General features: G+C 41.9%; 1 protein-coding gene across 5 annotated transcripts in view; it reads left to right on the forward strand.

Annotated features, from left to right (window-relative positions):
* IL1RAPL2 (interleukin 1 receptor accessory protein like 2) overlaps positions 1-15,016 on the forward strand; it is a 548,503-nt gene that overhangs the window by 22,555 nt on the left and 510,932 nt on the right. For all 5 annotated transcript variants that reach the window (XM_039489758.1, XM_039489757.1, XM_039489761.1 and 2 more), the window contains exon 2: positions 1,097-1,197. In XM_039489758.1, coding sequence (XP_039345692.1) covers positions 1,116-1,197 — 82 coding nt within the window. In that variant the 5' untranslated portion in view covers positions 1,097-1,115. The remainder of the gene's footprint in view (positions 1-1,096; positions 1,198-15,016) is intronic.

Here is a 15,016-nt window from a genome sequence, read left to right on the forward strand (position 1 = left end):
TGATTCATGTTTCTCTTTAAGCATGTGAATCAGTGGAACTACATGTGCTTAAAGCTAATCCCATGTTTAAGAGCTGTTGCTGGTTTAGAATTTAATATAGCTATTTTTTTATATACACATAAGGGACTGAATTCTACTCTACTGTGTTGTATATTTGCAACTGCACTTTTTCTTGAGCGACTTTGATAAATGAAAGTGGAACTTGCTCCAATAACTATAAAAATTAAAACTGCAAATTTTAAACTTGATTTCTCTCTTTTCTAAACTAGGTAATATAAAGCTGACAGTAAAATTCTCAAGAAAGACTAATTTTATCTCTCTAATAAGAACCTTGAGACTTGTGTTCACTGACTTCTAAATTTCATTCACCCGTCTTTAGTTCATTTTATAGGTGACATCTCGGAAATAATAATAATTCATTGCAACAGCTCCTGCACTGTTACCAGTGGGGAAATAAGGTTTCTAAGAGAAATTATGCAAAGAACTGTTCTTAGATCTTGTCATGTAATGTGGGAGATCAAAGTATTTTAGAAGATATCTTTTCTTTGTAGGAGACAATGCTGACTGTGGCCATCAGAATCTCCTGGCTAGAACAGACAAAAATCTAATTGCTCTAATACACCTGTATTATATCAAATAAATAGTTTTAACTGTTTCTAAAGGGGAGGGGAGTTTCTAAGTGTCATTTTTAAAACTTTTGTTTGATAGTCAGATAAATTATTCATTTTGAAACGTTGTTTTCCTAGCTCTGCATAACGCCCCCTGCTACCCACTAGACGTCCCTATATTAAGCCATTGCCCCATAATAGGGGAGGGATAGCTCAGTGGCTTGAGCATTGGCCTGCTAAACCCAGGGTTGTGAGTTCAATCCTTGAGGGGGCCACTTAGGGATCTGGGGCAAAAATTGGTCCTGCTAGTGAAGGCAGGAGGCTGGACTCAATGACCTTTCGAGGTCCCTTCCAGTTCTAGGAGATTGGTCTATCTCCAATTATTATTATTTTTTTTAATGGCTCTTTGAGAAATGCTACAACAAAGCAACAGCTAGAGTTGAACAAAGAGTTGCGATTCAGACTTCCTGCTCTGTTTTGCATTTCAGCTGTCAACGGAAGTGAAAGATGAAGCCTCCCGTTCTCTTGGTTCTTGTGATCTGTACAGTCGTCGGCACAAATCTGAAGTTGGTATCAAAGAGAAATTCCGGTAAGTCTCAGAAAAATGTGATCGTTGTTTGATATTTAACAAAGTCTGGCTTTGGTGATCAGGTCATAGGCCCAGTTTTTGTTCTGCATGCGTAATCTCTGTTGATTAATTATTTAAGAAAGGTGGTATCCAACACAAACTGCCTGCTACCTGTTGAACAGGCTAAATGTTGCATCCATGAAATTTCTGTTGGTGTGTTCATTGTATTGAAATCTAATGAAATTAAGCCTGAAGTGATTTACCACGAAAAATGCTGATCTGTGTAGCTTATGAGTATTTTACGGTTGGTCTTATTTGTTTTACAACGGCCCGATTCTCAATTACACTAAGGTGCTCACATGTTCTTGTGGAAGTATAAAAGGATCTTAAAACTCAATATGAATTTACATCCACTTTCAGGCCCCTTTACATGCTGGGTGGTGTCAAGGGGCCTATCTGCAAATAAGAATTGGGCTCAGTCTTTTTTTAGACATTTTATAAAGTATCTTATGTTGGGTCTAGGCCAGCTATCATCTAGCTTGAAAGAAGAGACCATCTAACCCGTAGAATTGGCACTGGCACGAAAAGTAACTTCTTGTCCAGAGGGTTATTTTTACCCAGGGTTTAAAGATGTGACCTGCACCTGCTCTCCTTTCTCAAGCTAAACTCTGACCTCAGAGGGATTCATGTCTGAGGAGGAAGAGCAGGATTAGGCCTCAAGATCTTGCATACAGTTGTGAATCTTCTGATATCATAGTAAGTAGGTATGGGATAAAATCGAGCATGTTGTTGAATGTGCGGTATATGCCTTAGTTGGTTGATTGTGTCTAAGCTACTTTTTTGTGATGATTGCGTGCCTGGGTATGAACTTAAGGGCTCTTAATGAACTGTCTGCCCTCAGTCTTTCAGCTAAGGTATTTAGCCAAAAAGTCATGTGTAAAAACAAATGACTTGGCTGGTGTCTGTTGGTTTTTTTTTTTTCAGTTCAGTTTCTACATTTCCCAGTGAGAAAGGTATGTTTAATTTCTCATTATGGACTTGCACACATTTCTAGAGAGAAAGCGGTTAAGTCCATTGTTTAAAAATAGACATTTTTAAACAGTACCTTCTTTCTGGGATTTAGGCCAAATAAAATGTAACTCTTTCATTTACTAAAACTATCTTACTGTCTTGAATTGTTAGTACATCAAGGGCCAGATCCCACTTCCCTTAGGCTGGCACTCTTGCTGAAGTCAGGTGATTGGGCTTTGGCCATAACAGGGAGCTTGATGCGAAGTCTATTGAAAACAATGGAAGCTTTTCATTGACTACTTCGGCCTGACCCAAAGCTTGTGGGGTAGTGTGACACTTCCTGCGGCGCTCAGGTTTGTGATGCACTTTACTACTGTTTGTATTCTTTTAGATGGAATATATGGGTTAAAGGTGTTACCACAACCCAGTCACTGTCCAGTGTTAAACAAGGGTCAAGTTTTGGTACACAGAGACCTCTGCCTGTTAACCTTGTGTTTAAAGGTGAAGGAAAAAAACAGTTAAAGCCTTTGAAATGTAAAATATTATGTAACAACTTCTCTTGTTTCCTTTCCCTTTAGCTGGGAAAACTCTTGTGTGACTGTCTCTTAGATGATATCAAAGATGGTAACTGTCCTATTTGGGAAAAGAGAAGTTAGTTGAGATGGGCTGAAGCTGCTGTTGCTGTTTTGTTTAAAGTCCAAACCTGTTTCATCCCAGGTGGTAGTTGGGATTCAGTTAGCTGGAGAGAAGTGGCAGTTTTATCTGCGGTGTCTCTCTTTGGCCTGATCAGAATGATGAAGTCCTGGGATCCCAGGAGATGGGGGTGGCAGCCATGATGGTAAAGTTTGCTCCAGTAGCCAATTTTTCTTCCAAAATCTCTTTCCTTTAGGACTCCAAAAGGAACTAATGGGCAGAATAGCTCATTTCCTCATTATTTTGTCCACTAATTAGACCTAGTTTCTGACACACCAGTTTTGGTTCATTAATTTCTGGTCCCCCATTTTCTTGTTTACTGAGCACAATCTTAATACAGTCCTGGAATTCTATTAGTAGGCCTCTTTGTTTGGACTAATTAAGTCTGCCTCCCTTTTGGACCGTTTTCCATCAGCATTTGTTATAGGTTATTGTGTGACATCTTAACTTATTCTCACTTTTGATAGTTGAACTTACAATTAGGGTAAATTTGTAGACCCAATTATCAAAACACCATCACCTGCCCTTAGCATGAAGGGAGTCTTGTCTCTGCCTGCTGTGGTTCAGCTCCCTGAAACTACCAGTCCCTGACCACACAGGCACTGCTTTTTCAGGACTTGCTTTCTCTGTACAGGTTAGCCATACACCAACTCGAGAGTCCTTCACTGACCACTCACAGAATGACCAGGCCTGCTATTCCCAAAGGAAGAGTTACCCCACAGTTTCCTAGTTATACTGTAGAACCCAGCTCTGCTGAATGCACAGAACTAAAACTTTTGTTCTTACTATAAATATATTATCAAAGAACGGAGATTCAAGTGATAGAGAGTAAGAATATTGGTCAGAAGTGAAATGGCTACATATAAAACAAACGGTAACATGTTTTCTAGAGACTAAACTTAACTAATAAGGCATTCCTCTATCTCCTACAGGAAAGCTTACTCAAAATTCTTTCCTCAGTGTTCTCAAGCAGTTTGGTTGAGACCCCTTCTCATCAGATCAAGTCCAGTGACCGCTTGTTCTCGCAGATTGAAGGAATACCTAGGGATTAATCTGTACCTCAGATATTAGGGTTGCCAACTGTGACTGAAGCTATTCTGAGAGATTTTTTCCCCCAACACGATGTAATGTCTTTTTCTTAAAATATCCTATTAAAATCTCCCAGATTGCTTTCAATAGTCACCAGGAGATCGATGCCGATTCTGGGAGACTCCAGGCCAATCCTGAGGATTGGCAGCCCTATCAGATATAGTTTAAAATTTTTGTTGTCTTACTCCTAAGTAGGATAATCCCTGCTATTTACCTCTTGCTGTTAATTTTCTCTCAAAGACTTCACAATCCTTCATTAGCATTTGGCTCAGATCTATGAGTGGAGGCCTGTTGTGAACCACAGAATTCTTAATATACATGTAAATGGACAAATGTTACTTATCTGAAAGAAAACTTGCTTGTCACCTTTGGTGGTGACCAATCCCTAGACACAGACTGTAAGAACATAATTTTCTGTATGTGTGTAACCCCTTACCCAACATCCATACATGTGTTTTGCAATGATGGTGATGAGCAATGGCACACAGGCTTTCATTAGAGACCTCCCAGGACAGTCTTTGGTGAACTAGAGTAGAAATACTAGACAAAGGGGATTCCTGTAACCCTTACGCCCTCTGCCAGTTGGCATCTGGAGGTCCCTGGGGCAGGAGATGAGATGAGAAATAGGGTGAAATCCTGCCCCTATTGAAGTCAATGGAAACTTTGCCATTGAATTCAAAAGGGCCAGGATTTCACCCATGGTCTGTGAGAGCTGGCAGTATCATGACTTGCTGTGTGGTATCAATAGAACCTGGATGAGTAAATACAGAGAATGATATTGGCAGTTCCTTTCTTTAAAAGGATACAGGGGTTATAGCTGATCACAAATTGAATATGCCAACAGTGCAAAGGTGTTGTGAAAAAGGCAAACGTCATTCTGGGATGTATTAACAGGAATCTCATATATAAGACATGGGAGGTAACTGTTAAGCTCTACTCAGGACTGATGAGGCCTCCGCTGAGGTACTGTGTCCAGTTTTGGGCACTGCGCTTTCAGAAGTGAACAAACTGAGGAAAGTCCAGAGGAAAGCAACAAAAAATGCTAAAAGGTTTAGAAAACATGGCCAGCGAGGAAAGGTTGACAGAACTGGGCATGTTTAGCCTAGAGAAGAGAAGGCCGAGGAGGGACCTGGTAAGTCTTTTAATATGTAAAAGGTGGTGGTTATTAAAGAGGACAGTGTTTAATTGTTCTCCGTGTCCACTGGGGTAGGACAAGAAGTAATTGGCATAGTTTGCCGCAAAGGAGATTAAAGTTGGATATTATGGGGGAGGGGCTTTCTAACTATAAGGATAGTTACACAGTGGAACAGGTTACCTAGGAAGGTTGTGGAATCCCCGTCATTAGAGGTTTAAGAACAGGTTAGACAAACATCTGTCAGGAATGGGCTAGGTATACATTCAGGGGCGGCTCCAGGCCCCAGCACGCCAAGCGCGTGCTTGGGGCGGCATGCCCCGGGGGGCGCTCTGCCAGTCGCCGGGAGGGCGGCAGGCGGCTCCGGTGGACCTCCCGCAGGCGTGCCTGCGGAGGGTCCGCTGGTCCCATGGCTTCGGTGGAGCATCTGCAGGCACGCCTGCGGGAGGTCCACCGGAGCCGTGGGAGTGGCAGAGTGCCCCCCGCAGCGTGCCGCCGTGCTTGGGGCGGCGAAATGGCTAGAGCCGCCCCTGTATATGTGGACTTGCTTCAGCACAGAAGGCTGGACTGGATGACCTCTTGCGGTCCCTTCTAGCCCTACGTTTCTACAGTGTCTCTGACAAAAACTGCCAATAACTCAAGGCATTTTGCAAGGTAAGTCAAAGAAAGCAGCCAAGATCAATGTACTAAAATATAGCTAGTGGTACACTATCAACTGGAAGACACTATACCTACAGGTATTTTAGGTTTCAATCTCGATTCAGGTTGAATACCAGTAGGGGAAAAAACCCTTTAACATATTAGACTGCCTACTGCTAAATTTAACCTACTGGAGTAAATTCCTCATCTGGGTAGGCCAGTGTATCCCAAGCATAAGATGAAAGAAAATATGGATTTAAGATGAAAATATATAGTGTCCCTTAATAACTACATGAATCTACTTTCTATATGCATTCTTTATTATACGCACCCTATGATTTTTAGGCTGTTATGTGGAGCAGAACATGGATTTTTTTTCCCTCAATGTATGTGAGAAATGCACTTTCTGTGATTGAAGTATTTGAAGCATAATTGATAACTTTACCCTTTCCTGAAAAGGTCCTTTACATTGGAAGAACTACCTTTTGATCGCTTGACTGCATGCAGGGGACTTCACTGAATGTCATGTGTCGTGTCTGAATACATTGTATGGAGGAAAGAACATCAGAGAAGCTGCTATTCTTGTTGTTTATATTACAGTAGTGCCTAGGAGCGCTACTCATGGACCAGGACCTCACTGTGCTAGGTGCTGTATTAAACACACAACAACAAAAAACAGTCAAGAAGCTTACAACCCAAGTATAAGACAAGGGACAACAGATAGACACGGACAGCGAGGGGAGTGCAGGGAAACAGACGATACTGGTCAGTTTGACAGGCAGTAGTCTTGGCAGACAAACAGCTTAACTGTTGTCAAGTTAAATGGTTCAAGGCTGTAGATTCTGTTGTCTGAATAGGTTTGGCTGAATCATTACTGGAATTGTGTCTAGGAGGTGATATAGTTTTAGATTTTTGGCTCAGAACTAACCCTGAGAACTACAAAATCCTAAATTTCAAAACCCTTGAACTTCTAAGGGCTTGTCTACATTACCGGCTGGATTGATGAGCAGTGATCAATCCAACGGGGGGGTCGATTGATCACATCTAGTCTAGACATGATAAATTGACCGCCTAGTGCTCTCCCATCGAATTCGGTACTCCACCAGGGAGAGAGGTGCAGGCGGAGTCGATGGGGGGAGAGTTAAGCATCAACTTATCACAGTGAAGACACCACGGTAAGTAGATCTAAGTACGTCGACTTCAGCTACGTTATTCGTGTAGCTGAAGTTGCGTAACTTGAGTTGATTTTCCCCCACCCCCAGTGTAGTTCAGGTCCTAAGTGTCTTATATCCCCATATCAGTGTTGCTTTGTGAGTCCATCTCTGGCTAGTGCAGCATCAGTATTGGGCTGATAGAATTTGAATACATTTATTTGTCAGAATTTCATTGAAATATTTCACATCTTTTGAGAACCCTGTAACAATTTTACATAGTACAGCGTGCAAAGAGATTGTTGTATGGGCCACCTCACCTGCCACTCGTGATTTATACAGTGGATGGGATTTTTGAAAGTGGCTTAAAATAATTGCAAGACCCGTTTGGTGTCCCTCTGGCAGTTAAAACTATTGTGTACATGAAAGTGAAGGTCAAACTTTCAGAAGGTTCTAGTGGATATGCAGACCTCTCAACGGGCTTGATTTCCAGAGGGCAGGTGCTTACCACTTTGTGAACAACAGGAACTCTTAAGGGGGTCTCGGATTGGGCACCCAACATCATGATAGCTTTTGAAATGTAGATCCAAGAATTTGTGTCATCTTAGCCAAAGCTGGCCTTTGGGATCCTGCGAAGGCGCTGGCTACCGGCTCCACTGAGTTTGGAGGAACAAGAAATGTCAAGGAGAACCTTAGCTTTCGCTCAGATATTCTATAAAATGGAGCTTTTTTGAAGAGAGTAACGTAAGCAATGCCAACTGATCCCTATGGATGAAAATGTGTCCCTTGCTCTTTCCCTAACGATCACAGGTTATCCACAGCTCCCCACCCAGGACTCTGCTTTCACAGCCCTGGCACAAAATGCTTTAAGCTGTCATCAGTGCTTAAAAGCTGTGTCCTTTTTGCAGAGAGTTAATCACTCTGTCTATTTCACTTCTTGTTTCCCTGCTGCCTCCCATCTGTCCAGTTTCTAAGAGCTTGAAATGAGGAGGAGGAGCTAGCAACATGTGATCAGTTAATCCTCCATGGGCCACCAGCAATTAATCTGTGAAGCACCAGTAGTCCATACACCTTATTAAGGGAAACTCTGCCATGGGTCTCTCTCTCCTCTAGAGATGAAGCAGCATTACAGATATAGCAGTAGCCAGGTGACAGCTGGCAACATTGAGATGTTCTGTTCAGCAGTGGAGAGAAATGAAGATGCATATAGGAAAAAAAAACCCAGGGCAAATAGTGCAATTTGTTGAAGGGTTAGCTACCTTGATCTCATATGGTTGCAATGCTGAACCTTGCTAAAAATTGGAGCCTGTTTAAGTATTGCACTTGGTTAAAATTAACTAATTTATGATGAAAGCATTTAAAATATTGAACGGATTTAGGAAGGAAAGCCTAGCCCCTTCCCAAAAGAAGTGCTATAGTGGGAAACAGATAAAGAAAAGTGAATACCCATCTTTCCAGGGTGCAGTGAAATGCCAAGGTAGGATCTTGGAGGGAATCAAAATAAGAAAACTGAGGAATAGAAATGTATATTAACTCTGAGTTACAAGTCAAGACACTTCCCCCTTCCTTGTCTTGTTTCTGTCTTGCTGCAGATGTGTAATGTCAGCTGTTAGGTATTAAACAGACCACCAGGCTTCAGAAAGGTGGTTGTTACTGGTAGTAATGTATAAGGCGCTGTTGGGCATGCACAGCACTTGAATGGTTTGAATGTATCAGACAAAGAAAGGGGCCTTTGCCCTGGGAAGCTTACAAATTCAAGGCCTGATACAGAATCCACTAAAGTTAATGGAAAGCCTCCCATTGACTTCATAAAGTCCAAAAGGGACCATGATGATCCTCTAATCTGATCTCCTGCATCCTGCCCAGTTTCAGTTTCTAGCCATTGGGTCTTGTGCCTTTTGTCTTCTCAGTGAGCTTTGGATCAGCCTTATGGCCTCAATTCTGCACAGAACTTAGACATAGGAGGTGTTTCATTGACACGTGGGTCTTCTCACATGCCTGAAGTTAGGCTCACATGCCTAAGTACCTTGCTGATCAGAGCCTAAACACACAAGAGGGCACAATACTATGAAAATGAGGGATTTGGTGCCCTAGTATAGGGGGAGGGGATGGGTGCCAGGAAGGAGAATGTGGAGAGGTGCCTTGGGAAAGTTTTGGAACAAATAGGTTTTGCGGAGCTTTTTGAAGGCGTGGAAGAAGGGGGCGTTAGGCATCAATTTGAAACCTCGTTCTAGAATAAGAAGTGGAAATGTCCAGAGGCCCCAGGGGACTTGGGCTGGGATATACAGAAGGTGGGTGCAGACACCAGAGTGCCTGGGAAGCAACCATTTGAAAACCAAACTTAATAGGGAAGCAAAAGGGATGTCCCAAGCAAGGCAAGATTCCAGGAGGGTGTCTGCAGGGCAGCCGCGAAGATGATTTAATCCGTTTTCCAGGACACAGTGAATACTTACGACTCAGTTTATGAATATTATGACAATCACCAGGCCTTAGCAACACTCTAGCAGATGGCCTAGAACACAATTTTATACTTGCAAAATAAGCGTATTTTGCTGCAAAGGACCACGAATGTGTAAAAGCTAATTTCTTACCTCTTATAACATTTAAATCCACTTGTAATGATCTGGTTCTCTGTTGCTACTTTATATGGACGAATACATCACGTTCTCTGTTCTTAGTGTCAATATAAACTCCTTCGGGACCTTCCTAACTGTGCATCAACAATTAAAAAACAAACAAACATCTTGCCCCTTCACTGGAGTTCTTCATGTTGCATTGTGAATGCTATCAACTTTGTTCAAACCATTGCTTCCTTTTGAGCTGCCCTTGTGTAACTAGTTTAATATTTTACTCGCAGCTATTGAATAATTGAGTTCCCCACAGTAGCATTTTGTGTATGAGTGAATAGATAGACCAGAAGAAAGGCAAAAGCACTTATTTAACAGCATAGGCTTCTTGCTGAATTCACCTTACCCCCTTCTCTGTGGGAACGGGCTATTGCTAGTGGGTTGAATCCTGCTCAGGAGACCACTTACCTCAGTAGGATTTGGCCTGTTCATTCATAAGTAACTCTGGCCTAAAAATGACTTGCTAGTTGAAAACAAATTTCAACCATCAAGGCATGAACCAAGCTGCACTTAACCTGCCACATAATCTTACTGAGGGGTAATTCTCATCCTCTTGCCTGTAAAAATCCCTTTTCCCAAATGAGCACCTGTCATGGGTGCAATTCTGGCCCCACTGAAGTGAATGAGAGTTTTGCCAACTGACTTTAGTGGGGCCAGGACTTCACCTTGGGTTTGTAGCAATCATAGTTGGTCTAAACTGAGGGCTGGATCCTGCCACCTTTACTCGGGTGAGAAAATCGTGTTTGGTCAAGTAGTTTTATTATCTGAATTTTTCTTCGTAAGTAGGGACAATGCATATGACTAAGGGTCTGAATCTTCATTCTTTAATGTAAACTCTTCAGGGTGGGTATTGTGTACCTTTGTGTATGGAAAGTACTAGGATGCTCATACTGCTGTACTAATGATAATGGATAAGTGTTTACGTTAGAGCTTTACTTCAAAAAAGGAAGCTAGTCGGTGTTCACAGAAGACTGTGAGTTTCTAGGTCTGCCTCTGACTTCTTGTATGATCTGAATTGTGTAAACCCAAATGTTCAAAAGTGGCCATTAATTTTTGGTTCCCCTATTTGAGATGACTAGTACCCGGCTGAGCACATCTCTTGACCCAGATCTTAGGGCATTATAGTACCTGGAAAGCTATTGGAACAAATTATTATAGAATCCATTTGTAAGCACCTAGATGATAGTAAGATTATATGGAATACCCATCATGGATTTGTCAAGAGCAAATCTTGCCAAATCAACTTAATTTCCCTTTTTGACAAGGTTACTGGCCTACTGGATGATGGGTAAGGGAGAAGCAGTAGACAGGATATATCTTGATTTTTTTTTCTTTTTTAAGAGAGTCTTTTGACACAGACCCATGTAACATTCTCAAAGACAATTAGGGAAATATGGTTTTGGTGAAATAACTATGAGGTGGGTGCACAACTGTCTCAAAGACTGTGCTCAGAGTAGTTATCACTGGTTTGCTGTCAATATGTGAGGACCTATGTAGCGGGGTTCTGTAAGGATCAGTACAGGGTCCAGCTCTAGTCCATATTTTCATTAACGACTTGGATAATGGTGTGGAGAGTGCTTATAAATTTTCAGATGACCCCAAGCTTGGGGGAGAGGGGGGACCTTGCAAGCACTTCAGAGGACAGGCTTAGAAGTCAAAATGAGCTTGACAAATTGGCATGTATCTGATGAAGTGGGTATTCATCCACAAAAGTTTATGCTCCAATAAGTCTGTTAGTCTATAAGGTGCCACAGGACTCTTTATCGCTTTTTACAGATCCAGATTAACACAGCTACCCCTCTGATACTTGACAAATTGGGTAACTGGTCTGAAATCAACCAGATGAAATTCAACAAAGACAAGTGTGAACTACTTGACTTAGGAAGGAAAAATCAAATGCACAACTACCAAATGGGGAATAACTGGCTAGGGGGTAGTACTGCTGAAAAGGATATGATGGTTATCATGGATCACAGCTGACTATGAGGCAACAATGTGATGCAGCTGCAAAAAAGGCTAATGTCATTCTGGGGCGTATTAAGAGGAATGCCACATGTCAGACACAGGAGGTAATTGTCCCACTCTACTTGGCACTGGGTCAGGCCTCATCTGGAGTACTGTGTTCAGTTCTGGGCCCCTCATTTTAGGAGAGATGTGGACCAATTGTTGAGTCCAGAGGAGAGCAGATTTAGTTGGGGATTGGTCCTGTTTTGAGCAGGGGGTTGGACTAGATGACCTCCTGAGGTCCCTTCCAACCCTAATGATCTATGAAAAAACATGACACATGGGGGGGGGGGGGAATGGGCATGTTTGGTCTTGAGTGAAACTGGACGGGGAGGGCTGATAAATCTTCAGATATGTTAAGGGGTATTGTAAAGATTGTATAGAACAAGAATTGTAATGGGCTTAATCTGCAACAAGGGAGATTCCAGTTAGATATTAGGAAAAACTTTCTAACTATAAGAGTAATTAAGTTAAAGAATAGGCTTCCAAGGGAGGTTGTGGAACCTCCGTGACTGGAGGTTTTTTTAAGGACAGGTTGGACAAACACCAGCGAGGGGGCCGGACTTGGTGACCTCCCAAGGTCCCTTCCAGCCCTACATATCTGTGATTCAGCAGGACCAGAGAATCAATAACTCTTTAAAGAGCTCTAGGTACTGCCATTATGAATTAAATACAAGCCTGAGCATAAAGTTTCTGTCCACTGAATTTAAAGATTTAGGTTCTGTCTGTTGCTGTGAAAAATCACACTTACCATGCAAAGTGCACTGCAGTGAGGAAATTGATTTTAAAAGTTGTAAGCGATGAATGCCCACAACTGCTGCCTCAGATGCTCCCTTGTCTTTATGTGGAGTCTATAATGAAATCTATTACTGACTGCAGTTTAAAAACAATAAGCTGTAACTTTAAGGGGGGGAGGGGGAAGAGTGTGTGAAATGGCTATGGGAGATTGTGGTAAAATGGAGAAATATGACTCTTTTTGTTTTTTTTCCCGGTAGTTGAAGTAAGTTCTTTGAACTAACTATAATAAAGTAAAGCTTAAAATTTCACTCCGACTCTGATGAAGGACTGGGTTAAATATTTTCAAGTTGTTGACTTGTGACAAAGGGAAGTGATTCTTTTAGTACTTTGTGCAAGGGCTGGTGGATAGACCTGCATGGTATTCTCCTATTATGGTACCAGCTATCACTTGCTAAAGGAGACATGATTGCCTGTCTATGAGCTGAAAGCTAAATTGATCCAAGTAGCAATGTCACCCTTAGGAGAGTATGTTTATCATTTTATCATCTCACCCTTTCAAAACCAATCAATCCTTCCCTATGCGGAGCATGATTAGTACTTGTAATCAGCTCAGAGGAAGATACATAGTACACTGGAGATAGGCCAGAGTGGAATTTGTGGTCAAAGATTTGTGTTTATTTTCAGGCAGTGGTTGATCCACTGGGTGTGTGTGTGTGTGTGGGGGTATATCTGTGAGTAGCGGGTGAAAGTCACATGCATATTTTGCTGTTACTGAAACAAAATTAGAGAGCCTCCCATCATGGTGATAAATGTGACAGATACTAGAAAACTTGAGAACTGTGCTCTTGGTGTGAGACCTGAACAAAACCCCTTCAGGGTTTAGTTTGGGAACTGAATACAGCAGCTCGCTACTTCATGGCACCCTCTCATGCCTTCCACTTAACTCAACGTCCCACTCCAGCAAGTACTCCTTACATATCCTCCAGTGATGCTCTCTGCTGAGGGGAGGAAGGACCACTGTTGGGGAAGGATGTTCCAGTTGGACTGGCCTCTTCCTACATGGTTTAAATATTCTTCCTATATCTTCACATATGACAATTTGCTGTGCTACAAACTTCTTATGTGACCTTCAGTGAGTCATTGAGGGTACGTCGACACAGCAGGAGCAGCGCATAGCTACTTCAAGAGGCTAAGCTTGAATCCAGCTAGCAGGTAACAACAGCAGTGCTCTGCTCACTAGCCCACTCTGAAGCTCGCGCTGTGCTGTCTTCACTGCTATTGTTACCAGTGCTAGCTGCATTCAAGCTAGCTTGGGCAAGCTAGCCCATGCACAGACTTACTTTGAGGGCCAGATATCATTGAAAGTATTTAGGTGCCTGAAGATGTGGATAGGCACCTAGGTGCTTTTGAAAATGCCTTAATCTCTAGGCATCAGCTGTCCCATGTCTAAAATGGAATAACAGAGTGAAACCTTTATTAAGTGACCTAGGCAGCTAGCCCAAAGCAGGGATCTGCTGAGACAAAAAATAAGGAGCAGTTTTTGCCCACATTATGCTGCTGATCCAAGAACCACCAGCTTATTACTCGAAAATGACTTGCCATTCCAAGTAGATGATGCAGATCTTCATAATAGGATTGATCCTCTTCTTTCCTAAGTATCAGCAGTGAAATAGTGAAAATGTGGATTTTAATTTGTTTTGGCAGAGTTCTATGATTACTATTATTTTTTTTAATGTGGTGGTTTTTTCTGTTTTGTTATACTAAATCACCAGACCATAATTATACCCAGATCTTGCTTGTGTCTGGGGCAGATCAATGTTTCAGCATCAAATGATTTCATACACTTATATATATATATATATATATATATATATATTTTTAAAGAAAATAACTGACAAGTATATTCTGGAAAGGCAAATATTTTGTGTATTCAATTTTCTCCTAATAAAATGCTTGGCATCGAGAGTGATTTTTATCTCATCTCTGCAAGCTTTATTGCTATTATTATCAATGCTGAGTGCTTATATAGTTCTTTAAACTTTTACAGATGAGAAGTGTTTTTTTTATTTTTATTTATTTAAACAAAGGCCAGCATCATTATTCCAATTTTACAGATGGGGAAACAAAGGTAGACTTGCCCAAGATCATCTAGCAATTCAGTTGGAGGTTGGGGAGAAGAACCCAGATCTCCAGAGTCCCCTTCAAGTGGGCTAACCACTAGGCTTACTGCTTGGCATTTAAAGATCTCCACGTTGTAGGCTATCCAGGGCTGGCTCTGGCTATTTTTGCCACCCTAAGCAAAAAAACCAAAACCTGCGTCGCGGAATGCTGCCCTGTAGAATCGGCTGCCCCAAGCACGAGCTTGCTCGGCTGGTGCCTGGAGCTGGCCCGGAGGCTATCTCACAGTGAAGTTCTGTGGCTAAATTGGTGAGCGTGTGGAAAGTGCTTTGAACTCCTCAGATGAAGGTGGTAGAGAAGTAAAAGTAATAGCAATTATTTTGGCTTCATTATGAAAAAAATAGAACATAGCTCTGCTTGGCACAGTGAGACTGGTTGTAATATATCCGCCATTCCATAGCAGTTGGCCTTCTAGATCCTTTGCTGTGAATGTCTCAAGTCTTGTTTTGATACATAAAACAATAGTGTCACTTCAAGCTAGTTTTGAATTTGAAAGGTGACCCCGGGAGGAAAGTTGTGTGTGTGGTTTGACTGCATTGGAAAAATGCATTTGATTTACCCGAGGGACTGACTGAATT

Source organism: Mauremys reevesii, linkage group 9 (assembly GCF_016161935.1).
Source record: "Mauremys reevesii isolate NIE-2019 linkage group 9, ASM1616193v1, whole genome shotgun sequence".
NCBI classification, from domain to species: domain Eukaryota; kingdom Metazoa; phylum Chordata; order Testudines; family Geoemydidae; genus Mauremys; species Mauremys reevesii.